The sequence below is a fragment of the Prionailurus viverrinus genome, chromosome D1 (assembly GCF_022837055.1).
Source record: "Prionailurus viverrinus isolate Anna chromosome D1, UM_Priviv_1.0, whole genome shotgun sequence".
Lineage (NCBI taxonomy): Eukaryota > Metazoa > Chordata > Mammalia > Carnivora > Felidae > Prionailurus > Prionailurus viverrinus.
The window spans coordinates 115,011,828-115,036,302 of NC_062570.1; the positions used below are offsets into that span (position 1 = coordinate 115,011,828).

Genomic DNA, 24,475 nt, shown 5'->3' on the forward strand with positions numbered 1-24,475 from the left:
GCCAGGTTGGGGCAGGACCAGGAGGCCCTCTCACGTGTGGACCCCAGGCCCCTGGTAGGACCTAGTGTCAGCCCAGGGCTTCACAGAGGGGCCTTGGCCTCTCACCGCCCGCGCTGGCTCAGTCCGCTTACCAGGCTGCACACGGCAAGGGTGTAGGCGTCGCTGTAGAAAGCTGGGCTCAGAAAGGTTCTTCCTGTCCCCGGAGGCCCTGGACCCCACGGGGGCAACAGAAGGACCCCTGGGAGCCCTCTGGCACCCATGGGCCGTGTGATCAGTTTCCACCCACAGGGTAACCTGGCTCCCAGTATGAAACATCAGGAGAAATGCTGGGATTGCCGGTAGCCAAAGACTCTGCCCCCCGGCCCCCCACCCAGAAGGGCTGCTCACGCCTCCTCCCCAGTAATTAACCTTCGTGGGCTCCAAGCAGCAGAACCCCTTGGGAACCATGACAGTCCAGGGCCCGGAGCCAGAGCCCTTCCCCGCCCAGACCAACTGGCCAGACGCCGTATGTGAGTGTGCGGCCGCCCCACGGCTCTGGTTTCCCTCACACCCTTGGGCTTAGAGCCCCAAGCTGGGGGTCGTGGGGTGGACGAGAAGGCAGAAGGGCCCCAAGGGGGAGGTTGTGTGTTAGGAGGGGCAGGGCCTTGGGTCTTCCAGTTCCTTGCTGGACCCACCCTCCCCTCCTGCAGCTGCCCTAAGGAGGAACCCCGTCTCCAGGGGGACGGGCTCTGCCAGCTACCCAACTCCTGACCCCCAGACCTGCTCACAGGGTGGGGCCTGAATAAGAGGACTGGTGGGGGAAGTGTTGTACCAGAAGTCCATGTGCCCGGCTTCCACAAGTGCGTATGTGCCTGTGTGCACGTGTTCGCACGTGTGCCTGTCTGCTTGTGGGACGGGGACGCTGACCGGCACATAGGGCCCCACACAGACACCCTGGCAACAGGCAGGAGCACTGGACGGAGCTGTAGGCACAGGCCAGTCCCCTCCCCCCGCCAGGGCTGGGGTGCTGGGTTGTAGGGTGTCTGGAAGTCCGCTCCGGAGTTGGGGCTCACGGGATGTCAGGATCAGTGGGCGTGGAGCCAGGCAGGTGACAAGACACTGGGTGTGCGTGGGGGGAGCTCCTCAGTGGGGCTTCGGAAGACGGGACCAGTGAAGGGGGGGTGGGAGCCAGGAGAGGGGCCCTGAGGTCAGACCCCCGGGGTGCCCAGTGAGAAAAGTGAATCTGGAGACCAAGTACAGGCAGCAGGTGGGGTTTGGCCGGAGGGTGGGGACCCTGGGGAGCATGGCTGCCAAGGCAGTTTGCGGGCCCCGGGGGAAGTGGGATGCGGGCTGGAGCCTGAGGGCTCACGTGGGCTGCGAGCGAGGGACAAGCCTCCTCCGTCAGTCCAGCGAGGAGCTTGCACGCGGGTCTGTCCATAGGAGCAACCTGGCGGTGGGACAGGTGTGTCTGGTCACATACTTGGACGGGGGGTGGGGGTGAGCTCGGGGAACAGCCCGAGGGCTCCTGGGAACACGGGGTCAGATGGGGACCGCCCTGCTGGACGTGGGCTGTTTCTGTTGGCACTCCGGGAGTTTGCTGCTGGTGGGTTAACCGTGTGCCCAGAGATGACGGGCTCATGTTGGTTCTGGTGGTAGGTTCACTGGTGGTTTCCGTGGAGTGAGGACAGGTTGGGAGACGGGGGGAGGGAGGACTCGGCAGTCTGGGTTGTGTCTGTGGCCGTGGTCAGCGTTTGGCTGCGCGTCAGCAGTGTGTCCACCACACGAGAACAGTGACACTCGGGGGCGTCCCTGGGAGGAGCAGGCAGAGGGCAGCACCCTGGAGCCAGCAGGAGTGGGGGCTGGAAACAGATTCAGGGGCTCCTCCAGGAGACCAGCTGCCCCTCTGACTGGGCCCAGGGATCCTTGTCCGGCTCCTGATGGCCCCCTGGCCCCCCGTACAGATAACAGTTAAGGGGCAAAGTTCACAGCATCAGACCCCCGGGGGGCAGGCAAGGCCCTGGGGCTAGATGGAGGGGCCTCCCCGCGGCAGGGGACAGGACTGGAAGAGCCGAGAGTGGGTCAGGGAGGCACAGGGCCGTTCCGAGGCACCACTGTGCCACTTTGTGCATCTGATCTCGTGGAGTTTGGTGGCTGCACCCATGCACGTCCGGGAACTGCACTCCGGGCACTTGGTGGGGGGCCACGGCCGCACAGGGTCTGTCTGGGCACAGCACCCCCTCCAGGGGTCACGGCGGCAACAGACACAGGGAGGCGGCTGCTGTCCACGCGCTTTATTAAGACATCCCAGAGCCCACCCTGGCTCCGCTGTGGAATGTGGTTGGCGGGGCTGTCCGCCACGAGCACCAGGACCAGCGGGCGGCCCTTCACCCCCCCCCCCCCCAACTGCGAATGGCCCCGGCCCTGGGGGAAAACACTGCTCTGCAGGACACACGGATCCGAGAAGCGCCAGAAGCCCCTCCCACCCCCAGCCCCGCGCCTGCTGCCCTGCTGCAGCGCGGTGCTCACGGGGCTAGCTGAGGGTCCCCTTCCCTGTGCCCAGGATGGTGCTGAGTCCTGCAGCAGGGAGAGGCAGGTGGGCTACATCCTTCGGCAATGAGGTGGGGGGCGGGGGTGGCAGGAGCGGAGCCTACGCACAGTAGGTATCAGCCTTCACCACCTGGCAGTACATGGTCATGGCGAAGGTCAGACCCAGGATCTGCGGGACATGAAGGGGGGCTGGGCAGGACTCCAGGAAGCCAGAAGCACGGGCCTACCCCCCAGCTTCCCGGATGGCCTGCACCCCACTTCTCTGGGGGTGCCCCCCAGCCCTGGCAGTCAGGCCCATCCCGGCCACATCCGCGAGCCATCGCAGGGCCCGCCCACCACGGGCAGACGGGGCTTCCTGGGGCTCAGCCCCGGAACCTGCCTCTCCCTCAGCTTGGCTCCCGTGGGTTCCGCTGGCGGCTTTTTCACGTCCATTTCACTCAGGACTTCCCCGGGGGCCGGGAAGACCACCCTCACTCTGCACTGGGCAGTCCCATGACTCCCACCCACCACAGCCACCGGGCAGGCCTAGGACCGCAGAACAAGGCTGGCCTGCCTGTGCCTGAGATGTCAAAGGTCACCTCCCCAGGGACTGGTCCCTGAGCATCCTCCATCAGCCGTGTGGGCTCAGGGAGCCTGAACCCGGGTGCTGACGAGCTGGGGTGCTAGGTTGGAGGCCGGGGTGGGTCTGGGCACCCAGCGTACCTGTACCAGTGCCGTGCACAGCCCAAAGATACCCACAGCCAGGAGGTTCTCCTGGAGCCACATCTTCACGGTCTCGTAACACGGCTGGAGGAAGAGAGGGTGTCACAGGGGCTTCGAGATCAGCCCTCCACCCCCAGGTCCCGGGGCCAGGACAGGAGGGAGGGGCGATGCAGGCACTCACCGCCTTCCACCAGGTGCCAGGTGCGTGGAGTCCACAGCTGTCACTGAACTCCAGGCAGCAGGAGTCGGGCACACGGGTGGCATTATAGACCTCGAACCAGTCGGTGTAGTTGGAGACCCCACAGCAGCGGAACTGCAGAGGGGCAGGCGCTAGGAGGGCTGGGGAGGCAGGTGGTCCCTGTCCCCCTCACCCGACCTGGCCCACCCCACCCCACTCCCCAGACTCACATCGGTCTGTATGATGCTCCAGGCATTAGTGAGGCCCACGTTTCCTGGGGTGCCATACAGGTGCAGACCCTTCTTAAGGTCTCGCTGGGCGTACCTGTCAATCTGCAGGTGCAGCGGGGTCAGCAGGGCCACCCCCACGGCCAGCCCCGCCTCCCTCATCCAGACCCTGCAGGTGCCCTGTGCCCCCCCCCCCCCTCCTTGGAGTCCTCTCCTGCCAGAACACCCGTCCCTGTGCCAGGGACTTTGCCCCTGCCCCCTGGGGTGAACTCTGTGGTCTGGACCAGAATGAGACAGGCCAGCATGAACCGGTGTCCGCTCAAGGTCCGGATACCGACAGACAGGTGCAGAAACCCGAGAGCCGTCTGTACACACGGGTCGTTTGCACACGTGGCTCCGACTGTTGGCCGAGAGGCCCAGAGTGACAAGGAGCACGCCAGCCCCAGAACGTGGCTCCCGGGACCATCCTCCAGGGAAGGAGCCGTGGCGCCCGGAGAAACGGCTGGGCCCGGGCCCGGGGCAGGAGACGCCAGGAAGGAAGGAAGTGCCCACCAGCAAGTGCACTGAGGGGAGGTCGCCAGAGGGACACAGGAGGAGCCAGAGGCGAGCTTCCAAGGGGCAGAGAAGCCCACATGTGAGCAAAGTAAGGCCTAGAGTATAACCCAGAGTGTGAAACACGCAAAAGAGCCCTCAGTAATGTAAATAAATGATTAAGCAAGTAAATGGAGGCAGGAGATTTTCCCACCCAACAAGCATGGCGCTGAGGACAGTAGGAGCTCAGCACAGCTCCCCTGCCACCCACTCCCGGAGCCTCCAGGGAGTCCTGGAGTCCCCTCCAGGCCTGGCCTCTGGCAGCTGTGCTTAAAGCTGAGTCCCCAGTGGGTGGGATGCCTGGGACCGCTGCCTGTCCATACAGAGCGTCCACGCCGGGCACAGGGCTTGTGACTGCCATTGTCAGCCCCGCCTGTACCCGTCACCCACGGTGCCATGGCCCTTGCTGGGTGGTGAGGACAGAGGGAGGGAGGAGGTGGCCGACCTTGTCCGTGTAGGCGAAGAAGAGGATGGTGATGGTGGCCTCCAGCAGGAACACCAGCAGCAGCAGCACAAAGAACTGCAGGGGAGACAGGCCCCAGCGACTTGGCCCCCTCGGCCCCTGGCTGCGCCCCGGCCCCTGGAGCCTTCCGAGGGTGGGGCTGCGAACCTCAGATGCCCCAGTGCTGGGGGGAGCCCCAGCCGGGTGTCGGCTCCCAGAGACCAGCACGTCCCCTGATGCTGCCACACCCGCCTCGGAACCCTCCCCTCCGGCTGGGGGGGGGGGGGGGGCCTCCGGTCTTGCTCAGGAGCACAACCTCACACCTGCAAGCAGGCACCTGTGCCACGTGCCTGTGTCCCTGTGGTGGGCGGGTGGGTGGGGCGATGCCTAGGGGGGCCCTGGGGAGGGGGTGTCCGAATGCAATGGCCCTGAGCCCAGGGTCACGCTTCTCAAGAAGCGGCCCCACCTGACTGCACAAAGCTTGCCCACTGGGTGTCAGTCCCCGACTGAAGCACCCCCTGAGGCACAGCCCTGACCTTGGCCACAGAGGCCCCAGGCCAGCAGAGCAGCAGAGGCATCCTTTGTCCGCCGTGCCTTTCCTGCAGACAGGGACGGGGCCAGGAGGTGGGACCATGCGGAGCAGGCCCTGTCCTCTCCTGGGGTCCCCGATCTGGCCTCTCCTCGGTGTGGGCTCAGGACTCCGGACCCACCCTGCCCCCAGAAGGCCCCGGGCCCTGAACTCCCAAGTCACCCTGTGGGGAAGGCTGAGGTCAGGGCCCCACACACACCACGGCTTCCTGCCCCAGGGCAGCTGGGGACGCAGCCACACCCCCACCTGCCGCTCCAAGGGACCAGAGGGGCCCCAAGCCTTGATGGGAGCATCTGGACACACTGAACACCTGGGGGAGCTGTGCCCTCTGAGGCCCCACCCTGGGCAAGGGCTCCTCAGACAAGATCGATGAGCGTGTGATTTAGGACTTGGAGCTGCCCGAGGCCTCGGCCAGACATATTAATAGGTGAGGAGCCCGGCCCGGGGATCCTTCTCCGCCTCCGTTATCTGTGATTAATGTTCCGAACGACAGAGGGGAGACGCAGCCTGCCTGTAAATGGGCCTCCGAGGCGGAGGTGGGGACCGCGAGCCTCTCAGCTGAGGGTGCGGGGGCAGGGAGTCCCAGGAAGGGTGTTCTCAGAGGAAACAGGCCCGGTACAGGCTGCACCCGCGTGCGTCTGTCTTGTCAAGGGGCTGCCACGGGCCACGGTGTCAGGGGCACTCACGGTGAGCAGCAGGCACTTGTTCTCCTTGATGGCCCCGATGCAGCCCACGAAGCCGATGGCCATGACGAAGGTGCCGGTCACGATGAGCAGGTTGGCAGCCGACAGGGACGGGAAGGAGGAGGACAGGGTAGCAAAGTTCCCCTGCGTGGCAGCCAGCCAGATGCCAACCCCAAGGATGCCGCAGCCCCCCAGCTGGCACCGCCGGGACAGGGGAGAGGGCGGTGAGGCCGACGTCTGTGTGCCCCACACCACCCAGAGCGACACCCGAGGGGCCCTGCACACCCTCGCCCACCCTGCTGACCTCCCAGGACCAGCCACCCCTCCCGGTGTCATCCCAGCACCCAGCCGTTCCCCCCTCAACACACCCCCAATCCACGGCATCAGTGATACGGACCCCGAGGTCCCCCACCTGTGGCGCTGGGGATACTCTGTCCCAATGACCCTGGTGAGGCAGCCTGGGCAGGGGGCCCCAGGGCTCCCCCGAACACCACCCCTCCAGGAGGCACCCCCCTCTGCCCCCACAGCCTCTCTGGACCTGGACAGTCAGGGAGACCATCCCTGCAGACCCTGCCGGACCCCACGCTCCCCTGGTCCTAAAACCACCTCCCCACGGGCCCCTCTGGTGTCCCCAGCTGTCCCTTCTAAGTGTGAGCGCCAAAGCACCCCTCGGGCCCCCACGTGGAGGCCAGCACCAGAGTGCAGCAGGGAGCCCGATCCCGACCCTGGCTGCCCCTCTCAACCACTGGAGCTTTTACTGAATGTCATCATTGCTCTTATTACAAAAACAAAACGACAGAAAGGAGGAGGAGAAGGCAGAGTGAAGAGTCGGGAGAGGGCCCTCGGCCTCGCATGGTGACAGGAGAGCAAGGTGGGCCAGGGCTGGCTAGGGGGCCCCGGGCTCCGGCCCCCACCCCTCAGACGCTGGGGCTAGGGCCCTGGGTGGTCTCAGAACGGGACGGGAGAATGTGTTCCAGGGTGCGGGCTGGAGGCGGTTAGCCCCACTAACACTGACCAGCACCTAGACCCCAAAACCTGGGCTTCAATGAGACCGCTTGGGGACCCAAGGCTTTCCCAGGCTCTGGGAAAGGCCAGCCTCCTCACCATCTGACCAGGCCCACACGGCCTCAGCCCCCAGCACACTCCTGGGCATGACGTCCCTCTAAAATCACCCTAAATGCCCAGGACAGGCTGGGTCGCAGACCCCAGGGTATACGGCATCCACCCAGGGCTACCACAAGCCCTGCACACCCCGCACGAGCTTCCTGAGCCCAGATGGCCAGATTCCACCCCATTTCCCAGACAAGTAAACTGAGGCTGGGAAATGAGCCACCTGCCCTGTCGGTCAGAGGCAGAGCCAGGGGGAGCCGGGACTACCCGCACACAGCGCCTCCCCGAGCCTCGCCGGGACCCCGTGACACAGCAGACCCCACGGGCTCTGAGGCCCCTGCCTGAGAGGCCTAACCCCAAGTGCGCTGGCTTGCCCCTTCCCCCACCAGCAGGTCAGCCTGCCCCAGGGTCTCCACGACTCCCTGGGGACTGCGCACACCATGCAGTAAGCCAAGCTGGCGGGAGACTGTGATTATGGGGGGGATCCGTCTGGGCCTCACCTCGGGCCGAGTGGGGCAGGACAGCCCCCCAGCTGAAATGGCCACCACCATCAGGGGGGGAACCAGTCAGCACAGGGTGAACACGCGGGGTTCTGCACCACCCCCTCCCCGCCCCTCTTGGCACCTTCGACAGAAGCGAGAACTTCTGTCTAGAAATTGTAAACGACACCTGCTCTGAATGCTGTTGGCCCGGGACAGCATCCAGGAAGCTGGGGCTCCTGCTTCTGGTCTGAGGTCATCCTGCTTGTTTGAGCCCCTCCCAGAGTAAGGGTGGGGGTCTGCAGCTCAGGCAAGGTGCGCTGGGGGCGGAGGGGGGGGGGGGCTGTGCTGCCGGGTACCTACCAGGTTCGGGGGACCCTGGTGCAGGGGCTGACCTGCCCACCATGGACGGTGACCTCTGCCTGTGGCCAGGGTTTGCACCTGGGAGGCCACCTCTGTGCCGTAACCAAACCCGGGGCCATGACCAGGTGCCAGAGGCCAGGGGGTCAGGGGAGGCTCAGAGGTGGGAGGGCAGCCGGGGACCCGCCCAGAGGAGGGGCTCCCTAGGCCTGGATGTGTGCCCCATGTGAGGACCCAGCTGCCTGGGGGGGTGGGGGGGGGGGCGGGGCACAGCTCCAGAGCAGGACAGGGTCCGCTGGCTCTATGGGGACGCACGTGTGCCCACACCTGCAGGATGGGCGTGACTTCCATGCGGGATGCAGACAGGCCCCCAGCCATGGTGCTGGCCTCAGGCGGGGCCGCAGAGGGGACACCCGGCGCCTCTGGGCACCCCACGCCCGCCTGCGACGGGCACCACTCGGCGCCACGGGGCACAGAAGCAGCCGGACAGGCCCTGGCCCGCCTCCCGCCCCACCTACAGGTGAGAAGCGGAGCCAAGCCCCTCCCCCGTGCCTGTTGGGACCGCCAACACCTCGTCCCCACGGCCTCTGGGATCCCCAAAGCCCCAGGGGAGGGTTGAAGCTGGGGCCACCGAGTAAGGTGACTGGGGAGGGGCCCGGGTCAGGGAGGGTGTGAGGGCAGGCCACCTCCCCCTGGAGGGGGACACAGTGACGGCTGCCATCTCCAGGCCTCACACCAGCTTGTCCCCCACTTTGGGGGAGTCACATCTCTGAGCTGAGCCCCCAGGACGGTGGGCAGTCCCGTGCGGCAGGTCCCCGGGCAGAGGACAGAACCGTTCCCTGTGCTTCACAGCCCGACTGTCTGCCTTCAAGGACATCGGCGGACGGCTCCGTCAGCAGGAAAATGAGCCCATCTGAGCGCCCTCGCCCCATGGGGACACGTGGAAGGGCGTGGGGAGGACATCGCGGGCAGGCACCTGTGAGGGAGGGGCGGTCCGGGTCCCCGGAGTCCCCACCCCCAGCCCTGCTGGAAACAGATTTCCTTAATCAACACCACAAAACGTCCCCACCTGTCCACCCTGAGATGGCAGGGGAGATCCACACGGTGACACACACAGCCCACACTGTCACCATGTCACCCCACGCTGTCACAGATACCCTCGCCGTCACTGTCACACACACAGACACCCTCACCGTCACTGTCACACATCACCGTCACAGTCACCCCTCACCGTCACTGTCACACACAGATACCCTCACCGTCACTGCCACACAGGCTCATCTCACAGACGTGCTGCCGTACGACCTGTCAACCCCATAAGCTCCAAGGCCCTCCGTGTTCATGCAGACCAGTCACCAAAAACTCAAGACGCACACACTAATAGAACGCATACACGTAGTTAATAAAATTATCTGTAATTTTGAAAATGTTTCTGCATACGCAGCTTTTAAAACATTTTGGCAGGAAAATTACAGCCTCCGAGTGCAGGAAGAAACAAGCCCCTGTTAGACTCGGATGCAGAACATCAAACACGGGGTAAGTGGGGCTGCGGTCGCCGGGAGGCCAGGACCCCACCACGACCCTGCAGATGTCCAGCCGCGCTCGCTGCCCGGGGCACTGGCTGGACCCTCCTCCCCAGCCCAGCTGGGTCCCAGGAGCAGAGCCCACGAGGCCTGAAGCAGGAGCCCAGCCCCACGGTCAGCCGTGGCCTCCCCGACTGCCTCCCATGCACCCCGAGCACATGCCTTGCCTCGTGTCCTCACCTGTCACCGGCCCCAGCCCGGTCCCTGGCTTACGCTCCCCGTCCTGCGGTCCCCTCCCTCGTCTGCATTTTTCAGGTTGGCCCAGGGCTGGGGCACAGGGACCGCATGGTCAGCGATGCCGCCCCCTCCAGGCCCATGAAGGGGCAGGTGTCAGGAGGCCCTCTGCCACTGCCCCTCCGGCCAGCAGATGGCAGGACAGCTGGCCACGTCCTCGGAACACAGCGGAGGGCTGGGCGCCCACAGGGGCCACGCTGTGCCTGGAAGCCCCTCGCCTGGCAGCCGGCATGGCCTTGGGGGGGCCTGGGCACGGCGAGGTGTTCTACCATTCCAGGCCAAGAGCCGCCAGGAGGGGACCCCGTCTGCACGAAGTTCAGGAATGGCAACCTTTGTCCGCCATGCCGGAGACCAGGTCTGCAGCTGCCCAAGGCCGGGGATCAGGGACACTGGGTGACGTGGCCTGGGGTACCTTCCGGGCTCACAGACGCGCTCCCTACCTTGGCTGGAGATTGTCATCTGGGTGAAAACTCAGCAGGCCGCTCGCTTAAAATCTACACAATTGCCTGCAGTTAATTTTCTTAACCGCCAGCAAGCTCCCGGCGCCATCACCAGCCCCATTGGCTCACCCCCAGCCGCGGCAGCCCCCCACCCCGGCCCATCAGGGGACAGCCCCACCGCCCAGGGACCCCCTGAAGCCACTGTCCAAAGAGGAGGGGTTGGGCCGGGGAGCAGAACAGCCCTGGCCGGAGGCTTCGGCAAGGTCCAAGGTGAGGAGTTGCTCACTGGACCTCAAAAGGGTCTCCAGGGGCCAGGTAAGAACCACAGCAGCCGGTGGGGGGGGGGGGGGGGGGGGGCCGGCGGGCTCGGTCGGTGGAGCGTGGGACTCTTGACCTCGGGGCTGTGACTTCGAGCCCCACGTGGGGTGTAGAGATTACTTAAAAATAAATTCAGGGGGCGCCTGGATGGCTCCGCCGGTTAAGCGTCCTGACTCTCGATTTCGGCTCGTCATGATCTCACTGTTGAGTTCAAGCCCCAGGTCGGTCTCTGTGCTGACAGTGTGGATCCTGCTTGGGATTCTCTCTCTCTCTCCCTCTCTCTCAAAATAGATAAATTGTTTAAAAAGAATCTTTAGAAAACAAATTAAGGGGCGCCTGGGTGGCCCAGGCAATTAGGCGTCCGACTCTTGGTTTTGGCTCAGGTCACAACCTCGGGGTTTCACGGGTTCAGGCCCTGAGTCCGGCTCTGTGCTGACAGCACGGAGCCTGCTGAGGATTCTTTCTCTCTGCCCCTCCCCTGCTCACGCTGTCTCTGTTTCTCTCTCAAAAATAATTAAATAAAATTTTAAAAATATATTAATAAAGTTCAATTAAAAAAAAAAAAGAACCACAGCAACACTGCTTGCGGGGCGGGGAGGGGAGGGAGAGGCCATTGCCAGGTACCTGGGGCAGCGGGGATGGGGCTGGGGGGGTGGGAGGCGCCCCACCGCAGGTAGAAAGACGGGACCAGGGCTGCAGATGGCCGGTGCAACAGGGACACAGCCCCCCTGGCTGCTGCATGGGCCTCCTGACCTCCAAGACCCGCCCCAGCCCTTAATGGCTGAGGCCACATCTCTGCCCCAGACAGAGCCCACTCCACCCCTGCCTTACACGTAAAAGGTTCTGTCCCTGGCCCTCCCTCCCAGCAGCTGGACTCAAGGGACACTCACAGAGCCCGTCCGGGTCACTTGGGTGGACGGGCCCAATAAGCACCCAGCACAGAGCTGCAGCTGCCTGGACCCCCCGGCAGGGAAGGCAGGGTCCCCCAGCTCCCCCAAAGCTATCAGGGGAGCCGCCAGCTCCCCAACAGGCACACGGGGCCTCCGGCGTCAGGGCCTCTGTTCAGAAACGGATTGCTGCCGCTTAGAGGGCGTGCCTACTGTCCCCACCGTGGGAGCGAGGCTTGGTCTAGGGGGCTGGGCCCAGAGAACTGGCACCTGCCGGGCCCCAGGGTCCCGGTCTGTCCCATCAGCCAGCATCTGGCCTGAGGGATGAGAGCGTCCTGACCCTTGACTTGACCAGGGCAGTCAAGCACCCCCACCCCAGCACCTGCTCCCATCCCAGAATCTACCTGCCCTCCCTCCGCCCATCACAAGACTGCCCACCTACCCCTACTTGCAGCCCGCAGGCAGCGGGACACCCCTGCCCAGCCCTGTCGCAGAAAGAAACAGAAGCCAGGATACGAGGATGCCCCCAGCACCACCAGGAGGCCGGAGCCAAGAGGAGGCACAGGGTCTGAGGACTGTGACCTCAAGCAGGTCCCCGCGGCATGCCTGTTCCCCCAGCTGTAGGGAGGACTGGGGGAAGGTCACGGCCCCCAGCTCTGCAGAGCCCTTGCCACCACGGGTCCCCTCCTCCAGCAGTCTTAGGGGCCTTGCCCAAAGGCCAGTGACAGCAGACCGCGCCACCCACTTGGACGTCACCCGCGGCTCATCAAAGAGGAAAACTCAGGGGCCCACACGTGGTGCCGGTGGACAAAGTGCATCCTGGGCAGCAGGAGACGGCAGGCAGGGCTCCGACCCCCCACCCCAGCCACGCGGAGGGCCCCTGAGCACAAGTGCAGGGAGAGGAGAGCAGGGAGCAGCTCAGAAGTAGGGGAGGTGTGGAGAGCAGGGGCCCTCAGCTTGGCTGATCCAAACTGGGGAGGAGTTAGGCCACAAGGCTGAGGCCCGGGCGCGGGCCCTGGCTGTGGGGGGACACAGAAGCAACCTTACCTTGCTGAGCTCAGCCCTGCCTCCCCCCAGGTCCACCCCCAGGACCACCTGGGCCACAGGGACTGCCCCCTGGGGGTAGCCCTGAGCACTCTGACCCAGGCAGGGAAGAGCCAAGAACCGCTTTCCTCTCTCCCACCCCCTGCGGCCTCCACCTCTACCTCTGTCATGGTGGAGGCCTGAACTCCCCAGGGGCCGCGTAGGGGCTGCACACCCCACCTGCCCCCTGGCCCCATTTTAGGGACTCTGTGCACATCTCAGAAGAGCTCCCTGTGCCATAGGAAGGCCTCATCTGCCGCGGGGAGGCAGGACAGGGGCCGCCACCCCCAGCACCTCTGTTCCTCCCCTGCGAGTGTCACCTGTGCCTTCCCAGCTCCCCTGTCCCAGGGCACCCCAGCTCCAGGCACTGGTGACAATAAGCAGGCCTGTTTCCTTCCCTGAGACAAGCCAGTGACCCAGGCAGGCTACACAGGACCAGGACAAACAAGCGGTGACTCTTTCCTGCTCTGCAAGGACCCAAGGCTGGAGGCCTCAGTCCTGCCCGCCCAGACCCGAAGGAGCACCCTCAAACCCGGCACATGAACAAGAGTCTTAAGTAAAAAAGGGTCTTAAGTCTTAAGTAAAACGCTTAGGCCAAGCGTCTCCCGAGCCAGCCCCTTCCCCATCCTCAGAGCACCGCTCCCCCACCCCCCACCAGACACAAGGCCCCCATCCCACCCCCACGCTGCAGCTGATGACCTCCCCACTAGCCAGGGCGTCCACGGTGGCCCGGCGGGGCTCTGCAGGGTGAGGTCAGGACTGGCACAGGTGAGCATCTTGAGGTCCTGCCCCGGGGACGCCCCTCCCACTACCTGGGCCCTGATCTTACAGTGAGCTCCAGTGGGTGCCGGTGTGGTCCGTCCCCTGGTCTCCCAGTGACCGTGGGAAATGGGCTGAGGGGCCAGCACCCCCAGGTAGCCAAGGGGCTGGGGTCCCAGGGAAGCGGTGCTGTAGCCTCTGGCCACCTGCACTTACGTGGCACCTTCACAGGGACCCAGACTCCTGACTTCTCACCACGCCTCACCTTGGGTGCTTCCTGTGCACTGTGGGCAGGCCCGGATGCCCTTCCTGACCCACTGGTCTCAGACCCTGTCTGGGCACCACGCTGGCACAGGGAGGGGCACATGCCAGCAGCAGGGGCCCAGTTTGCTGGGCAGGGAGCTATAATTGTATAATAAAAGGGAATTGAATTTTCCAGCCCAGGAGGGGGTCCCAAAGGGGTTTCCGATTTACTCGTTTCCAGGTTGAGGACGTCATCCATGGCAGGGACTGGCGAAGCATGTCTGTCCTGCAGCCAGTATGGTCCCTCCTTTAGGGTTCACAGGGCAGACACAGCTCTGCCTGGGGACCCGTTAGGGTGGGCAGCTCTCAGACCACCGAGGATGGCAGACCAGGGACAAAGCCAAGTCTTGCCTACCTCCCGGGACCAGACTATCTCTGTCCCCCATCCCACCCCCCACCGCCGCTCCCTCCAGTCAGTCCACCAACTACACGGTCACCACGGTCAGATCTGGTCACCTGCGGTATCTCCCATCAGGTTGCCCTGGACGTGCCGACCCTGCCAGCCACTCCACACGGGCGCCCGCTGCAGCTGGTCAACATCCCGCACCAAGATGTTCGCCCCTCCACACACCTGGGCCCGAGCTCCCGCCGCCAACACCCCCTTCCTGGCTGCTGGCCTCAGGGGTACTTCACCCCAGACCTGGGCCTCATCCCTCCCAGGATCCCCTTGTAGAGAGAGAGCAAGCCCTCAGGGCGGCCACCTCGAAGCGGGCATCTGGGCCCGGAGCCTTGGGTCTCACCCCGAATGCAGCCCGGGCTGGCTGCCCCTGCCTCCCAGCGACCCCTGATGCCCCCCCTCCACAAGCTGGGAAGAGAAAACTACAGCCCAGGATGGAAGGGAGGTGAAGAAAGACGGACCCGGGATTCTGGTCATTTGGCCTTAACGGGACTGCGTGCAAATGAGCGTGTGCAGGACAGCCGCCTCACCTCGTGGGGTCCAGGCTGCAGCTAACGCCACACCCCCTTCCTCCTAGCTGTGGGAAGGAGGGCTGGCTCAAGAATTCACCATGGAGCAGAGAGTGACCTTGGCATCCTCCCTCCACCAAGCCTCGGGTAGCCCAGCCAGGGGACCCCAGCCTGGTGGGGTGGGACACCTGTCACAGCCAGAACCCACCATGCTCCCAACCATTATGGGGCTGGGGCCGGGTGGCAATTTTGTCAACTCCGTCTTCGTGCCTACTCTCCTCTGGAGGAGGAAGGGGCCACCCTGTGGCACCATCGCCTCTGACCCTGGGCCACCACATCCCGTCTGAGCAAACCCAACCCATTCAGCAAAAGTTCTGGGCACCAGCCCACACACATGCACACCGCGTAGGAGGAAGAGTCAGCAGGGAGGCCAGACACCTCCCCAGCACTCACGGTGGGTGGCCCAGCATCCTGTTCAGTGTCAGCCCCAGCCAGGGAACTCACCCATGCGCACACACCCCCCTCTCCCTTCCCACAGCGCCTGCAGAGACTTGGGGGGGACCACCGGGCCCCCAACAGCCCCTCGGCGACCACAGTCCTTAGGCCTGGTGGGTTACTCCACTGGGAGGGCGAGGGGGGTCGAAGAAAGGACGCCGGCTGGCGGCGCGGAGGGAGAGAAGGGGAGGGGAGGGAGGGGGAGCGCCGGAGCTCCAGCGCACTGCCGGCCACGACCAGCACGCGAACCTCGGCGCAGGCGGGCGCAGGTGCGGGACACGTCCGGCCCCAGAAAGAGGGGGAGAGGACGCGGGCAGAGCCTCGGCCACAGCCCCGCGGTACCGGAAGCGCGCCCCAAGGGCCGGTCCACCGGGCCCCCCGCTGGAGCAGCGACCCCGGGCACGCCACCGCCACCGCCGCCACCCCGCCCCGCCCGTCTGCGTCCTGGAGCCTCGCCCCCCATCCCTGCCGGAGCAGCGACTCTGGACCGTGCTGAGAGTCGGGCCGGGCCGGCGCCGCAGCCCCGGGCGCCCCGGGCGCCCCGGGCCCGCCGCCACTCACCCAGAAGAGCAGGTTGAAGGCGAACATGAGGAACTTGACGCCCTGGAGGCAGCCGCGCGCCATGCTGCAACGCTTCAGCTCTAGGAGGAAGACGAAGGAGAGGTCCAGGTAGAAGAACACGTACTTGCTGCCCTTGGGCGACGCGCAGCGCGCCGGGGCCGCCCTGGGGCCGGGGTTGGCGTGCAGGCCGAAGAAGGGGCCGCCGTCCCCGCCGTGCCCGCACAGGCTGCTGTAGCGCCGGAAGGGGCCGCCGCGCGCGAAGCCCGGCTCCTTGCCCTCCGGCGACGGGCTGCGCCGGTAGGTGGACTCGTCCGTGCTCGAGCGGCGCATGGCGCCAGGGCCGCCGCCGGGCTCAGCGCCCCGCGCCCCCCGCCCCGGCCCCCCGCCCCGGCAGCCGGGCGCGCAGCTCCTCTCCGCCCCGGCGGCGGCCCCGGACACCTGCCCGGTCCGCGCGCCGCAGCCCCGGCCCCCGCCCCGCGCCCCGCGCCCCGCCAATCCGCGCCGGCCCCGCCCCACGAGGACCCCTCCCCTCCCCGCCGGCCCGCCTCGCCCGCGCCCCCCTCCCCCCCTCGCCGCCCCGCCCCGCGGACCCCTCCCCTCGCTCCCCTCCGCCCCCCTCCAGGCCGCCCCGCCCCGCCAATCCTACTGCTCCGCGGGCGCCCGCCAATCGCATTCCCGGGGCGACGACCCCCGCCCCGCCCCCGGCCCCGGCTGCTCCGCCCGCGCCGGCGCCCCTGGCTCTCCGGGTCCCCGGGCTCGGGAGGAAGATGCTCTCGTAGGGCAGGGGCAGCCTTGGAGGGGGCCGAAGGCCACGGCCCAGGCAGCGCTCAGCCCCGGGAACGAGGCCCCCAGCCTTCCACCTCCCCCTCCCCCCCCCCCCCCACGCCGGGCCTGGAGACCCCCGACCGCGCTCGAGATACCACAGCGCTATGCAAATGAAGGGATGGCCCAGTTGCTTTCTGGTGGTGACCTGGGGCGGCTTCGACTTTGATTCCCACAGCGAGAGAGCGCCTTACAATGTAGCCCCGAGCACGCCCTGGGGTGTGCTTTCTCCAAGCAGCATCCCTCACCTCCAGCCCGGGCTGGTGACGGCCGCGCGGGGACCCCAAAACCCGGGCGGCTCACAGCCTGGATGGGGAGAGGCGTCTGTGGGCACCGGAATCAGCCTGGGGTACCCAACCTGGGCGGGGGGGGGGGGGGGGGAGGGGGAGGGGATCTTGCTGGGGCAGGAGGCAGGACTGCAGCTTAAAGGACGAGCCCCTCAGAGGGGCTGGGACGAGGAAGGGCAAGTGGGGAGGGTGCCCACGAGGGCAGGTTACTCGGCAAGACCCGTGGGGAGGCTTTCAGACTTACAGAGAGGGGCGGGAACACACAAGAGGGTGTGGGTGATCACCGGGCACCTGAAAACAGGCGCGGATCCCCACTTCCGCGGCCCTTTGCTCCTTCAACTCAGCCAGGGTGTGCTGGCAGGGCTGCTGAGGGCAGACCCCCTGCCCTGGCCCTCGGCTTCCCTGCCGTAGGTCACACGCAGCCACATAGAGCCCCTCACTGCTTTGATGCCCTGGCGCCACTGTCTTGGCATTCCTGGTCATTTTTGAAGGGGCCTCACAGCTCATCGTGCACCAGCCTGGCCTGGAAGTCAGACCCCGCACCTCCCGGACACATCCACACTCGCACGCAGACGTGGGCCCGAGCCAAGCTCACAGATTCCCTGGGTGACTTACATACACACGCTGGAACGTGCACTAGTGCCCCTTGCACTGCTGGTGTGCACACTAGCCTGTCACTCTGGATGTGCCACGTGCTCGTGTACAGACACGCGTACCAGGAACTGTCTACAGGTGCATACACACACCCCCAATGGCAGATGGGGACAGTTGTCCTCCCCAGCTGCACCCCCACAACTCACCCCACTGCTGGGGGCAGCATGGTCTCTGGGGCCCCCTGGTGTTTGGGGGGGGGGGGGACGCATCAGCATGTAAGCCCGATGCCTCCTCCCTATCTGACCCTGGGCCTGCACCCCAGAGGCCAAAGGAGAGCTGAGCCCCCTCCTCTCAAGGCTCTGGGCCTGGGGGATGTGGGTCCTACACCTTGGGCTCAGGGCTGCAGTCGAGGCCTACCAGGTCGCCATGGGAGTCCACTGGCAGTGTCCCCCCAACGGGACGGTCCCAGACTCTGAAGTCCAAAGAGGGAAGGGCTGGCTCAAGGTCCCTGAGAGTCAAGTAGCAGAGGGGAGAGAGAGGAGGGGGTGGGAGAGACAGGGGAAGGAGGAGGAGTCAGGAGAGAAGGGAAGGGGAAAGTAGGAGCAAGGGTGCAGGGGAGGGGGGTGGGGAGTGACACTGACAAGGTGACAAATTAGAGACTGAGTGGCGCGGGAGACAGCGGGTCTGGGGGGCTGTGCAGCAGCCAGAGCAGGACTGTCTGGAGGGCTGCAGGCCGAGTGCCCTCTGGCAGCCCTGCTGGGCCCTGAGGCCCCCAAGCATGAACCCTCTGCTGCCCCCTGACGACTCTTCTGAGAACCGCAGCTCTGCCCCCAGAGCAGAGCTGGCGCTGGCAGGGAGTGGGAACAGGACAGTCCCAGAGTCTCTGCCTGTCTCACGCTGCTGGCCCACCCAGGGTTTCCCATGGCCCCTCTACCCTTTTCTTTTCCCAGAGTTCTTTGGCACGTCTGGGCCCCACGAAAGGGACACAGCAGTGACGTGCCAGGGTCCCAGTGGAGAAGCAGGTGGTGGAGGGCCCCAGGCCCTACAGAAACCAGGGAACAAGTGGCAGCCGATGAGCCTGGAGACCCCCGTGCCCCCTTGGCCCACGTCAGCCAGCTCCACAGCCCAGGCCGAGGGTGGGCACTCAGGGAGGCCCACGTGTGAGACTGGGTGTTCAGAGTGCACTTGTGGGCGCAGGTGGGCCAAGGGAGGACCCGGGCGTGACTCCACCTCACCCCACATGCCCCACACAGATACCACCTCCCCCCACCCATGCATCACCCCTGCACGCCACGGCCAGACAACTCAGGGAAGCACAGTCAGACCTCCAGGGGCCGAAATAAATCTGCTGCCAGCCTGTCAGCTTTGTCCCCAAGGAGGCTGGGGCCGGAGATGTGTGGGGACAGGGCCTGAGGGCCGGAGCCTTCCTTCAGCCTGGCTCCCTGGGCCAGGCTTCCAAGGACGCGGAAGTGGCCTTGGCCATAGCTGGGGGGAGGGGGACTCCCCATGGAGCCCTGGGCTCCCCTCTCTACCACCCCCCCATCACGCTGGAGCGGGGCAGGGCAGGGGGCAGACGGGGGACAGCCTGGGTTCCCCCACTGGGCCCCAGCACCCAGCTCTATCTCACTATCTCACTCAGCTGTCACCGTCCCAACGTCCCCCACAACATCCCATCTACAAAACCCTACACCCACTCCCCCCCAGGTGACGAGAGTCGGTCTGAAACGACATTGGAAAACTCAGCCAAGGGTCTTGGGGCCAGTTGGAATGAGGACACGCATGCATCAGGGCTGAAGCCAGGTAGGGGGGACCCTGTCCCCGAAGTCCAGCCTCTCCCCAATAGGAGTCCCCTTCCTCCAGCAGGCGGGGCCCCAATGAGACACATTCAGGAGACGGCATCTGGCTGGCTCAGACTCTAAGGACCCGGAGAGCATCCTGCTGGCCAGGCCCCCGGGCCAGGAGTGGGTGAAACCACGAGGCAGCCCAGGGCCGCACCCCTACTGCTCGGCCGGGCTGTGACATACCTGGGCTTGCCACAGAGAAGAAGCCGGGTGGTGCTTGATTCTCCTGAAAGTGAGCCGGCAGGTCGGCCTGCGGTCAATACAGCCAAGGCGGGCGGGAGCCCTGTGGAAAGAAAGGTGGGCATGATGGAGGCCACACCGCGCCCTCCGTGGGGGCTCCCCGAGACGGGACAGGCTCCTGGGGGGTTAAGAGCAACCCTCCACGCAGGACCAGGTCCCTGCAGGGGCAGGCGAGAGCAGCTAGGGGGCGGGGGCGCACTGCCAGACTCAGGGGACCAGCCAGGGGTGGGTGTCAAATAGGGCTTTGCTCCCGACCTTGGGTCGCTCGTCCTGAGACGCAGGCTTGCACACACACACAGCACGTGTGGGGGCCACGCGCGCGGAGAACACACGTGTTCAGAAGCAGGAACTCAAGCACAACACGGGCCGTGTTGTGCTGTCCCACCCCCTTGAGGTCAGCCTTCGGGGTCCGCTTCCCCCGAGACGCTCTGCACCCCGCCCGTTCCTTCCCTGAGCCACCAGCCTCACTCTCTTCCCACAGAGCCAGCTGGGGGTGACTCACCAGGCCCGCTCATCTGCCATCGGCACTCACGGGAGGGTCCTGTCCTCCCCCACCAGCCAGTCTCCTTTGAGAAGGAGACTCCAAGGTCACACGGGGTGGGGAGGGGCGGTTCTGAGGGCATCCCAGCCAGGCCCCCCAATTCTCCCTCCTCAGACCAGGTGCTCCTTGCAGCCTGGGGGTGGGGCAGGTGGTCCTCTCGGCAGCCCAAGGGGGGACGGCACCATGGCGGCCATCCACTCCCTCACGCCCATCCTCCGTGGGCCACCCACTGCCCGCCAGTCCACCACACCTGTGCCTGGGGCCGACAAGCAGACCAATTCCCAGCCCCTCAGCAGTCCCCGTGCCCAGGAATGAAGCGTCCACGGAGGGGTTTCAGGCCCGGTGAAGCAGCAAGGGCAATGGGGTGGGTGGGGGCACACCTCATCCACTTTCCTTGATGAGCCCCCCCCACCCAGGGGCTGTGGGGCCCAAAGCCCACAGCAACATTCTAGAAGCTAAAACGCATGTATCATACCCTACCATGCCCCCACCCAAGACCTGGGAACCGGGAGGGGTGGGGGTGGGGGGTACAGAAGGGCCTCCTGGGCAGGGCCTAAAGGGCAGATCCACCAGCAGCCCCCCCAACCCTCCTGGGGCCCCTACGTGAGGAAGTCCCACGGCCAACACAAAGCTGAGGCTGGATGAGACCACTGCACAGCCACACTCCCAGCCCTCGCCCCCAAGACAGCCCGGGACCCTCCATGAATGACCTCTAGCCCTTCTGGCCCCCACAGTGTCCTCCATGAGTCCAGAGCCCCCCGCTCCCACCTAGGGCAGCCTAGACAGAACCCTGTGGTTGGGGCAGGGCACAGGGGTTGAACAGGACCAGGACGGGAGCTGTCTCCGTCTCTCTGCAGGCCCAGCCTCCTCCTCCAGGAAGCCTCCCTCCCCATTCCCTGCTCTGGGCTTCCTTTGCATGCAGGGTCTGCACGCCCACATCCCCCAGAGCGGAACCCGCAGCAGGGACAAGGCGGAGGGAGAGCCCCAAGACAAACACACCGGTGATCCTGGGCTGGGTCTTCTCGACTCTGCAGGGCAAGTGAGGGACCCCAAGGGAACCTAAGCCATGAGAAGGCCGTGGGCACCTACCTGGCCAGACCAAAGTCGCACTCAAAGAGGAACGAGCCCGAAAGCCGAAACAGAGATGGGGGGGGGGGGGGGAGGCCCAGTGGCGTGGCCCACCCTGAGCCCCAGAAGCTGAGAGGCAGCAGGGGCCTGGTCGGGCAGCAGAGCCCCAGCAGAGGCAGATCGGCGGGGAGAGCAGAGCCGAGGCCTGCCCGGGGCCCCCCGGCCGAGCAGGCTCGGAGGCAGCTTGGAGGAGCCCGGAGGCCAACACAAACAGTCCTGTGCTGGCAGCCTTCCAGCTGCTGACCCAGCCCGGCAGGCCCGACACCCACCCGGGCCCCCACCCTGCACACCCTCCCCACACGGAGCCCAGGCAAGGCCACCCCACCCCCACCCCCCAACTGCAGCCGCCTCCGGGGCTCGGAGACACCCGCTCCGGGGGAGGGGTCCCTGTGAAGAGGCCACCAAGGGGCCTCCAGGCTCTCCTGGGCCCAGCAATGCCAACCCCAACCTCAGGTCTTCCCCCCACACCTCTGCTCCTCTCCCCCTCCCCCTGACCCTCAGGTCTGCTGGAGGTGGTGGTGAAGGGGACACAATTAGGACCCAGGGCGGGGGGCACCCTTCCACCTCCCACAGGCGCTGGGGGCCTCCTGCCTCTGGTAACCTAGTGTGTGCCCACCCCCTGCTCCTAGCCACCAAGACCCAGACGGAGCAGGACCCTCAGGGAGCCCCAGTCGGGCCCAGGCAGCCCAGCTGGCAGACAGGCTCATCCAGAGGGGGGGCGGTCGTCAGCTTAAGGCCAATCCAGCCTCAAGCACACCTGCAAATGGCACCACTCATGACCCCTGCGACCCCAGGGCCAAGGGCTAGTGTGGGTACAGCAGGCAAGCGACCCGCCTGGCCCTGGGGAGGCATCGGAGCATGTATGTTCACGGACCCCACCCCGCCCTGCGCACCCCTGTATGAGCACACATCCACCCAAACAAGAGGGGCCAGGGGCCAGGTCTGCAAGGTCAGGATTTTGACCCTCCAGCTGGGCAGCTTCTGGTTCCACCCACTTTACAGATGGAGAAACTGATTTCAGGACCAGCTGACTCCCAGGCCAAGCTGGCCCTGCGGCTGGCCTGTTGACAGGGCAATGCTCCGGGCCAGAGCCTCTCAGCAGCAAAAACTTCAGCCGCTGATCTCTCCTTGTCCCCTGCGTGCCCTGCAGTGACCCTCTTCTAGCAGGAAATGTGGCTCACGGGTTCCCAACCACATGTGAGCACAGCCCTCCCTTCCTCCCTCCCTACGCCTCCCACCACTGGGGATAGGATGCCCCATTCTCAAGAAATTGGCACTCTCTCTGGCCGGAGGCCTGGGCCACATCTGTGCTGACACTGCACACCGAGAGGAGAAGCGAGGTCCCCCCACCTCCCACCAGTGCCCTAGGCCCCCAAGGCTCCCTCCTGCCCTCTCTGAAGAGAGCCTGGCCCATGGCACACACACACAGAGGAACATGGTCACCCACAACAGAGGCAGGGGACAGGGGGCAGGGCTGACCTCTGAGGCTCCCCAGTGTCCCCTGGTCAGGGCTGAGCCAAGGCAGAGTAGAGACAGACGACAGGATCAAACGCCCGAAGGGGCCTCCGTGAACACCTATATTGAGGGCACACAGACTAAGGTGGGGCAGCCATGATGCTCCCCGTGGCCTCTCCTCTCCTCGGAAGTCAGAGAGCTGGAGGGAGGAGCCCGGGAAGAGGAGGCCACCACCGCCCCCAAAACTACACACAGCTCTCAGAATTCCAGGAATGTCAACTTGGCTCCAGCCAGGATCAGGGCGGGAGGCTCATTCCCCTCACTCTTTCAGAGTAAACAACTGATCCGGGTAGGAGCATGGGTGGGGCAGGCCCTGGGCTCCTCCTCCAGGAAGCCTTCCACCCCCACCAGCTACCCAAGGTCCACCCAGTTGAAGCCTGGATCCCCTCCCCTGAGTCCCTCACCTCCACAGTTGCCAGCAGCCTCTGCAGCTGAGCCTGGGTCTGCCCCCAGGCCACTGTGACTCAAGGTCCCCAATCCTGCCCCTCTGTCCAGGGACAGGATGTGCGTCCAGTAGCGGGGGGGGGGGGGGGGGGGCAGCTGGGAAGGGAAGTGGCCTCACTCGTGGCTCCGCACGTGGCTGCGTGCGGGATGACAAATGCACTGGGCAGACTATCCAGGACCCAGGCAAAGGTGGGGGCACAGACGCCAGGCAGGCAGCAGCTCTGGCCAGCCCCACCCAGGCCTCAGGGGACCCTGCGTCTCCCTGCCCCTCAACTAAGACCGGAATCCATCATCCACCCGTGAGAGGACAGTTAACTGATGCCCGGGACTCAGCACAGGCCCTACTCACCCCTACCGGAGATCCAGAGGCCCCAGGCCAGGGACCCTGACAAGCCCCTCCCCACACACACACATACCTACGTCACAGGTGCCACTCTGTAACACATTCATCCCCCACAGCCCAAAAGTTTACCTCCTCCAGGGAGCCTTCCCTGCCTCTCACCGTACACTGCTCTTCCCCATCTCCCACACCAAGATCAAGGAGCTCACGTCACCCACCCCATTTCCAGAGACACAGCTAGACCTTCCTCTAAATCCTCTGTGGCTCCTGCCCCTTCACCCCTAGCTCCACCTCTGGCCCTAGCACAAACCTGTGGCCTTGAGCTGTCGCGCAGGTATAGCCTCCAGGCCTCCGTCCAAGGGTTCCCTTTGCCAGGATCAGTCCACTCCCTTACACACACTCAGGCTCACCCCCGTGAAATCTTCGAGTTCAGTTCAAAAGGCACCTCTTCCACGACGCCCTCCCAGACCACCCACCCTTCTCCAGCCTCCCCCCTCTCCCGAGTCCTCAGAGGCCTGACGTCCCCAGATCAGAGGCTACCCAGCACTGCCTGGCCCAAGTTGGGTGCAGACCCATTCCGCACCCCACCCCCAGACCCTTCTTCGGGAGGAAGGGAGGGGGGACGCGGGCCGAAGCGGATCGCTGCAGCACTGGGGGGAGAGGAGCTGCCGCTGAGCCCGCCGCGCCCTCCCGCCGTCGGGGCTACAGGCTACTGCCGGGCCGGGACCGACACGGTGCGGACGAGCGGGCCAGGCCACGGCTGAGGATGGGACCGCCAAACTCTGCCACAGAGACCCCCGGGCGCGCGCGGGCAGCGGCTCCAGGCGGGGAGGGGCGGCGGGAAAGCCCGTACGTGTCCGCCCGCCGCGGCAGGTCCCCGCCGGCCACCGGCCGGCTCCTCTCTGCCCCCCGTGTCCCACCCCACCCCACCCCCGCCGCGCGGGTCGCCGCGCCCCCGGCCCCGCCACTTGTTGCTGCGGCTAGGCTCGGAGCTCCGACTCCGCGCGGGTTCAGCTCAACTCGGCTCCCGGACCCGGCTGGGGGGCTGCGGGGGGCGGGACCCTGGCCTCATCCTCCGCGCGCGGACTCGGTACCTGCGCGCGGTCCGCCCGCCGCGCAGCTGTCAGTTATGCGGACACGAGGAAGGCGAACGGCCGCCGTCGGGGCCTTTCGGGCCCTCTAGGGACGCCGTAGGCCGGGATGTACCAAAGAGAAGGCCGGGGGGGGGGTCCGCCTGCTCCTGCCGCGGCCGCGCGGGCCCCGGAAC

At 65.9% G+C, this 24,475-nt stretch overlaps 1 protein-coding gene across 7 annotated transcripts; it reads right to left on the reverse strand.

The window, feature by feature from the left end:
• Positions 1-2,255: 2,255 nt before the first annotated feature.
• Positions 2,256-24,415, reverse strand: TSPAN4 (tetraspanin 4). Of its 7 annotated transcripts, XM_047877084.1 has the most exons (10): positions 22,829-22,915; positions 22,389-22,484; positions 19,184-19,283; positions 15,457-15,536; positions 5,942-6,133; positions 4,670-4,744; positions 3,637-3,738; positions 3,410-3,541; positions 3,229-3,312; positions 2,256-2,695 (listed from the first exon to the last, which is right to left on the reverse strand). In XM_047877084.1, the coding sequence occupies exons 4-10, from the start codon at positions 15,517-15,519 to the stop codon at positions 2,627-2,629; spliced, it is 717 nt and encodes a 238-aa protein (XP_047733040.1). In that variant the 5' UTR covers positions 15,520-15,536; positions 19,184-19,283; positions 22,389-22,484; positions 22,829-22,915; the 3' UTR covers positions 2,256-2,626. The 7 variants fall into 7 exon arrangements, with proteins under 7 accessions (XP_047733040.1, XP_047733041.1, XP_047733042.1 ...); XM_047877085.1 differs by lacking the exons at positions 22,389-22,484; positions 22,829-22,915 and adding an exon at positions 24,303-24,415; XM_047877086.1 differs by lacking the exons at positions 22,389-22,484; positions 22,829-22,915 and adding an exon at positions 23,519-23,662.
• Between the last annotated feature and the right edge of the window lie 60 nt (positions 24,416-24,475).

Bases quoted from the DNA above. Each gene is read 5' to 3' on its own strand.
- TSPAN4 (XM_047877085.1), bottom strand. From the start codon at position 15,519: ATGGCGCGCGGCTGCCTCCAGGGCGTCAAGTTCCTCATGTTCGCCTTC. The intron at 6,134-15,456 runs GTGAGTGGCGGC...CGGCGGTGCCAG, and splicing joins CCTTCAACCTGCTCTTCTGG to CTGGGGGGCTGCGGCATCCT. The intron at 4,745-5,941 runs GTGAGTGCCCCT...TCTCCCCTGCAG, and splicing joins ACAAGTGCCTGCTGCTCACC to TTCTTTGTGCTGCTGCTGCT.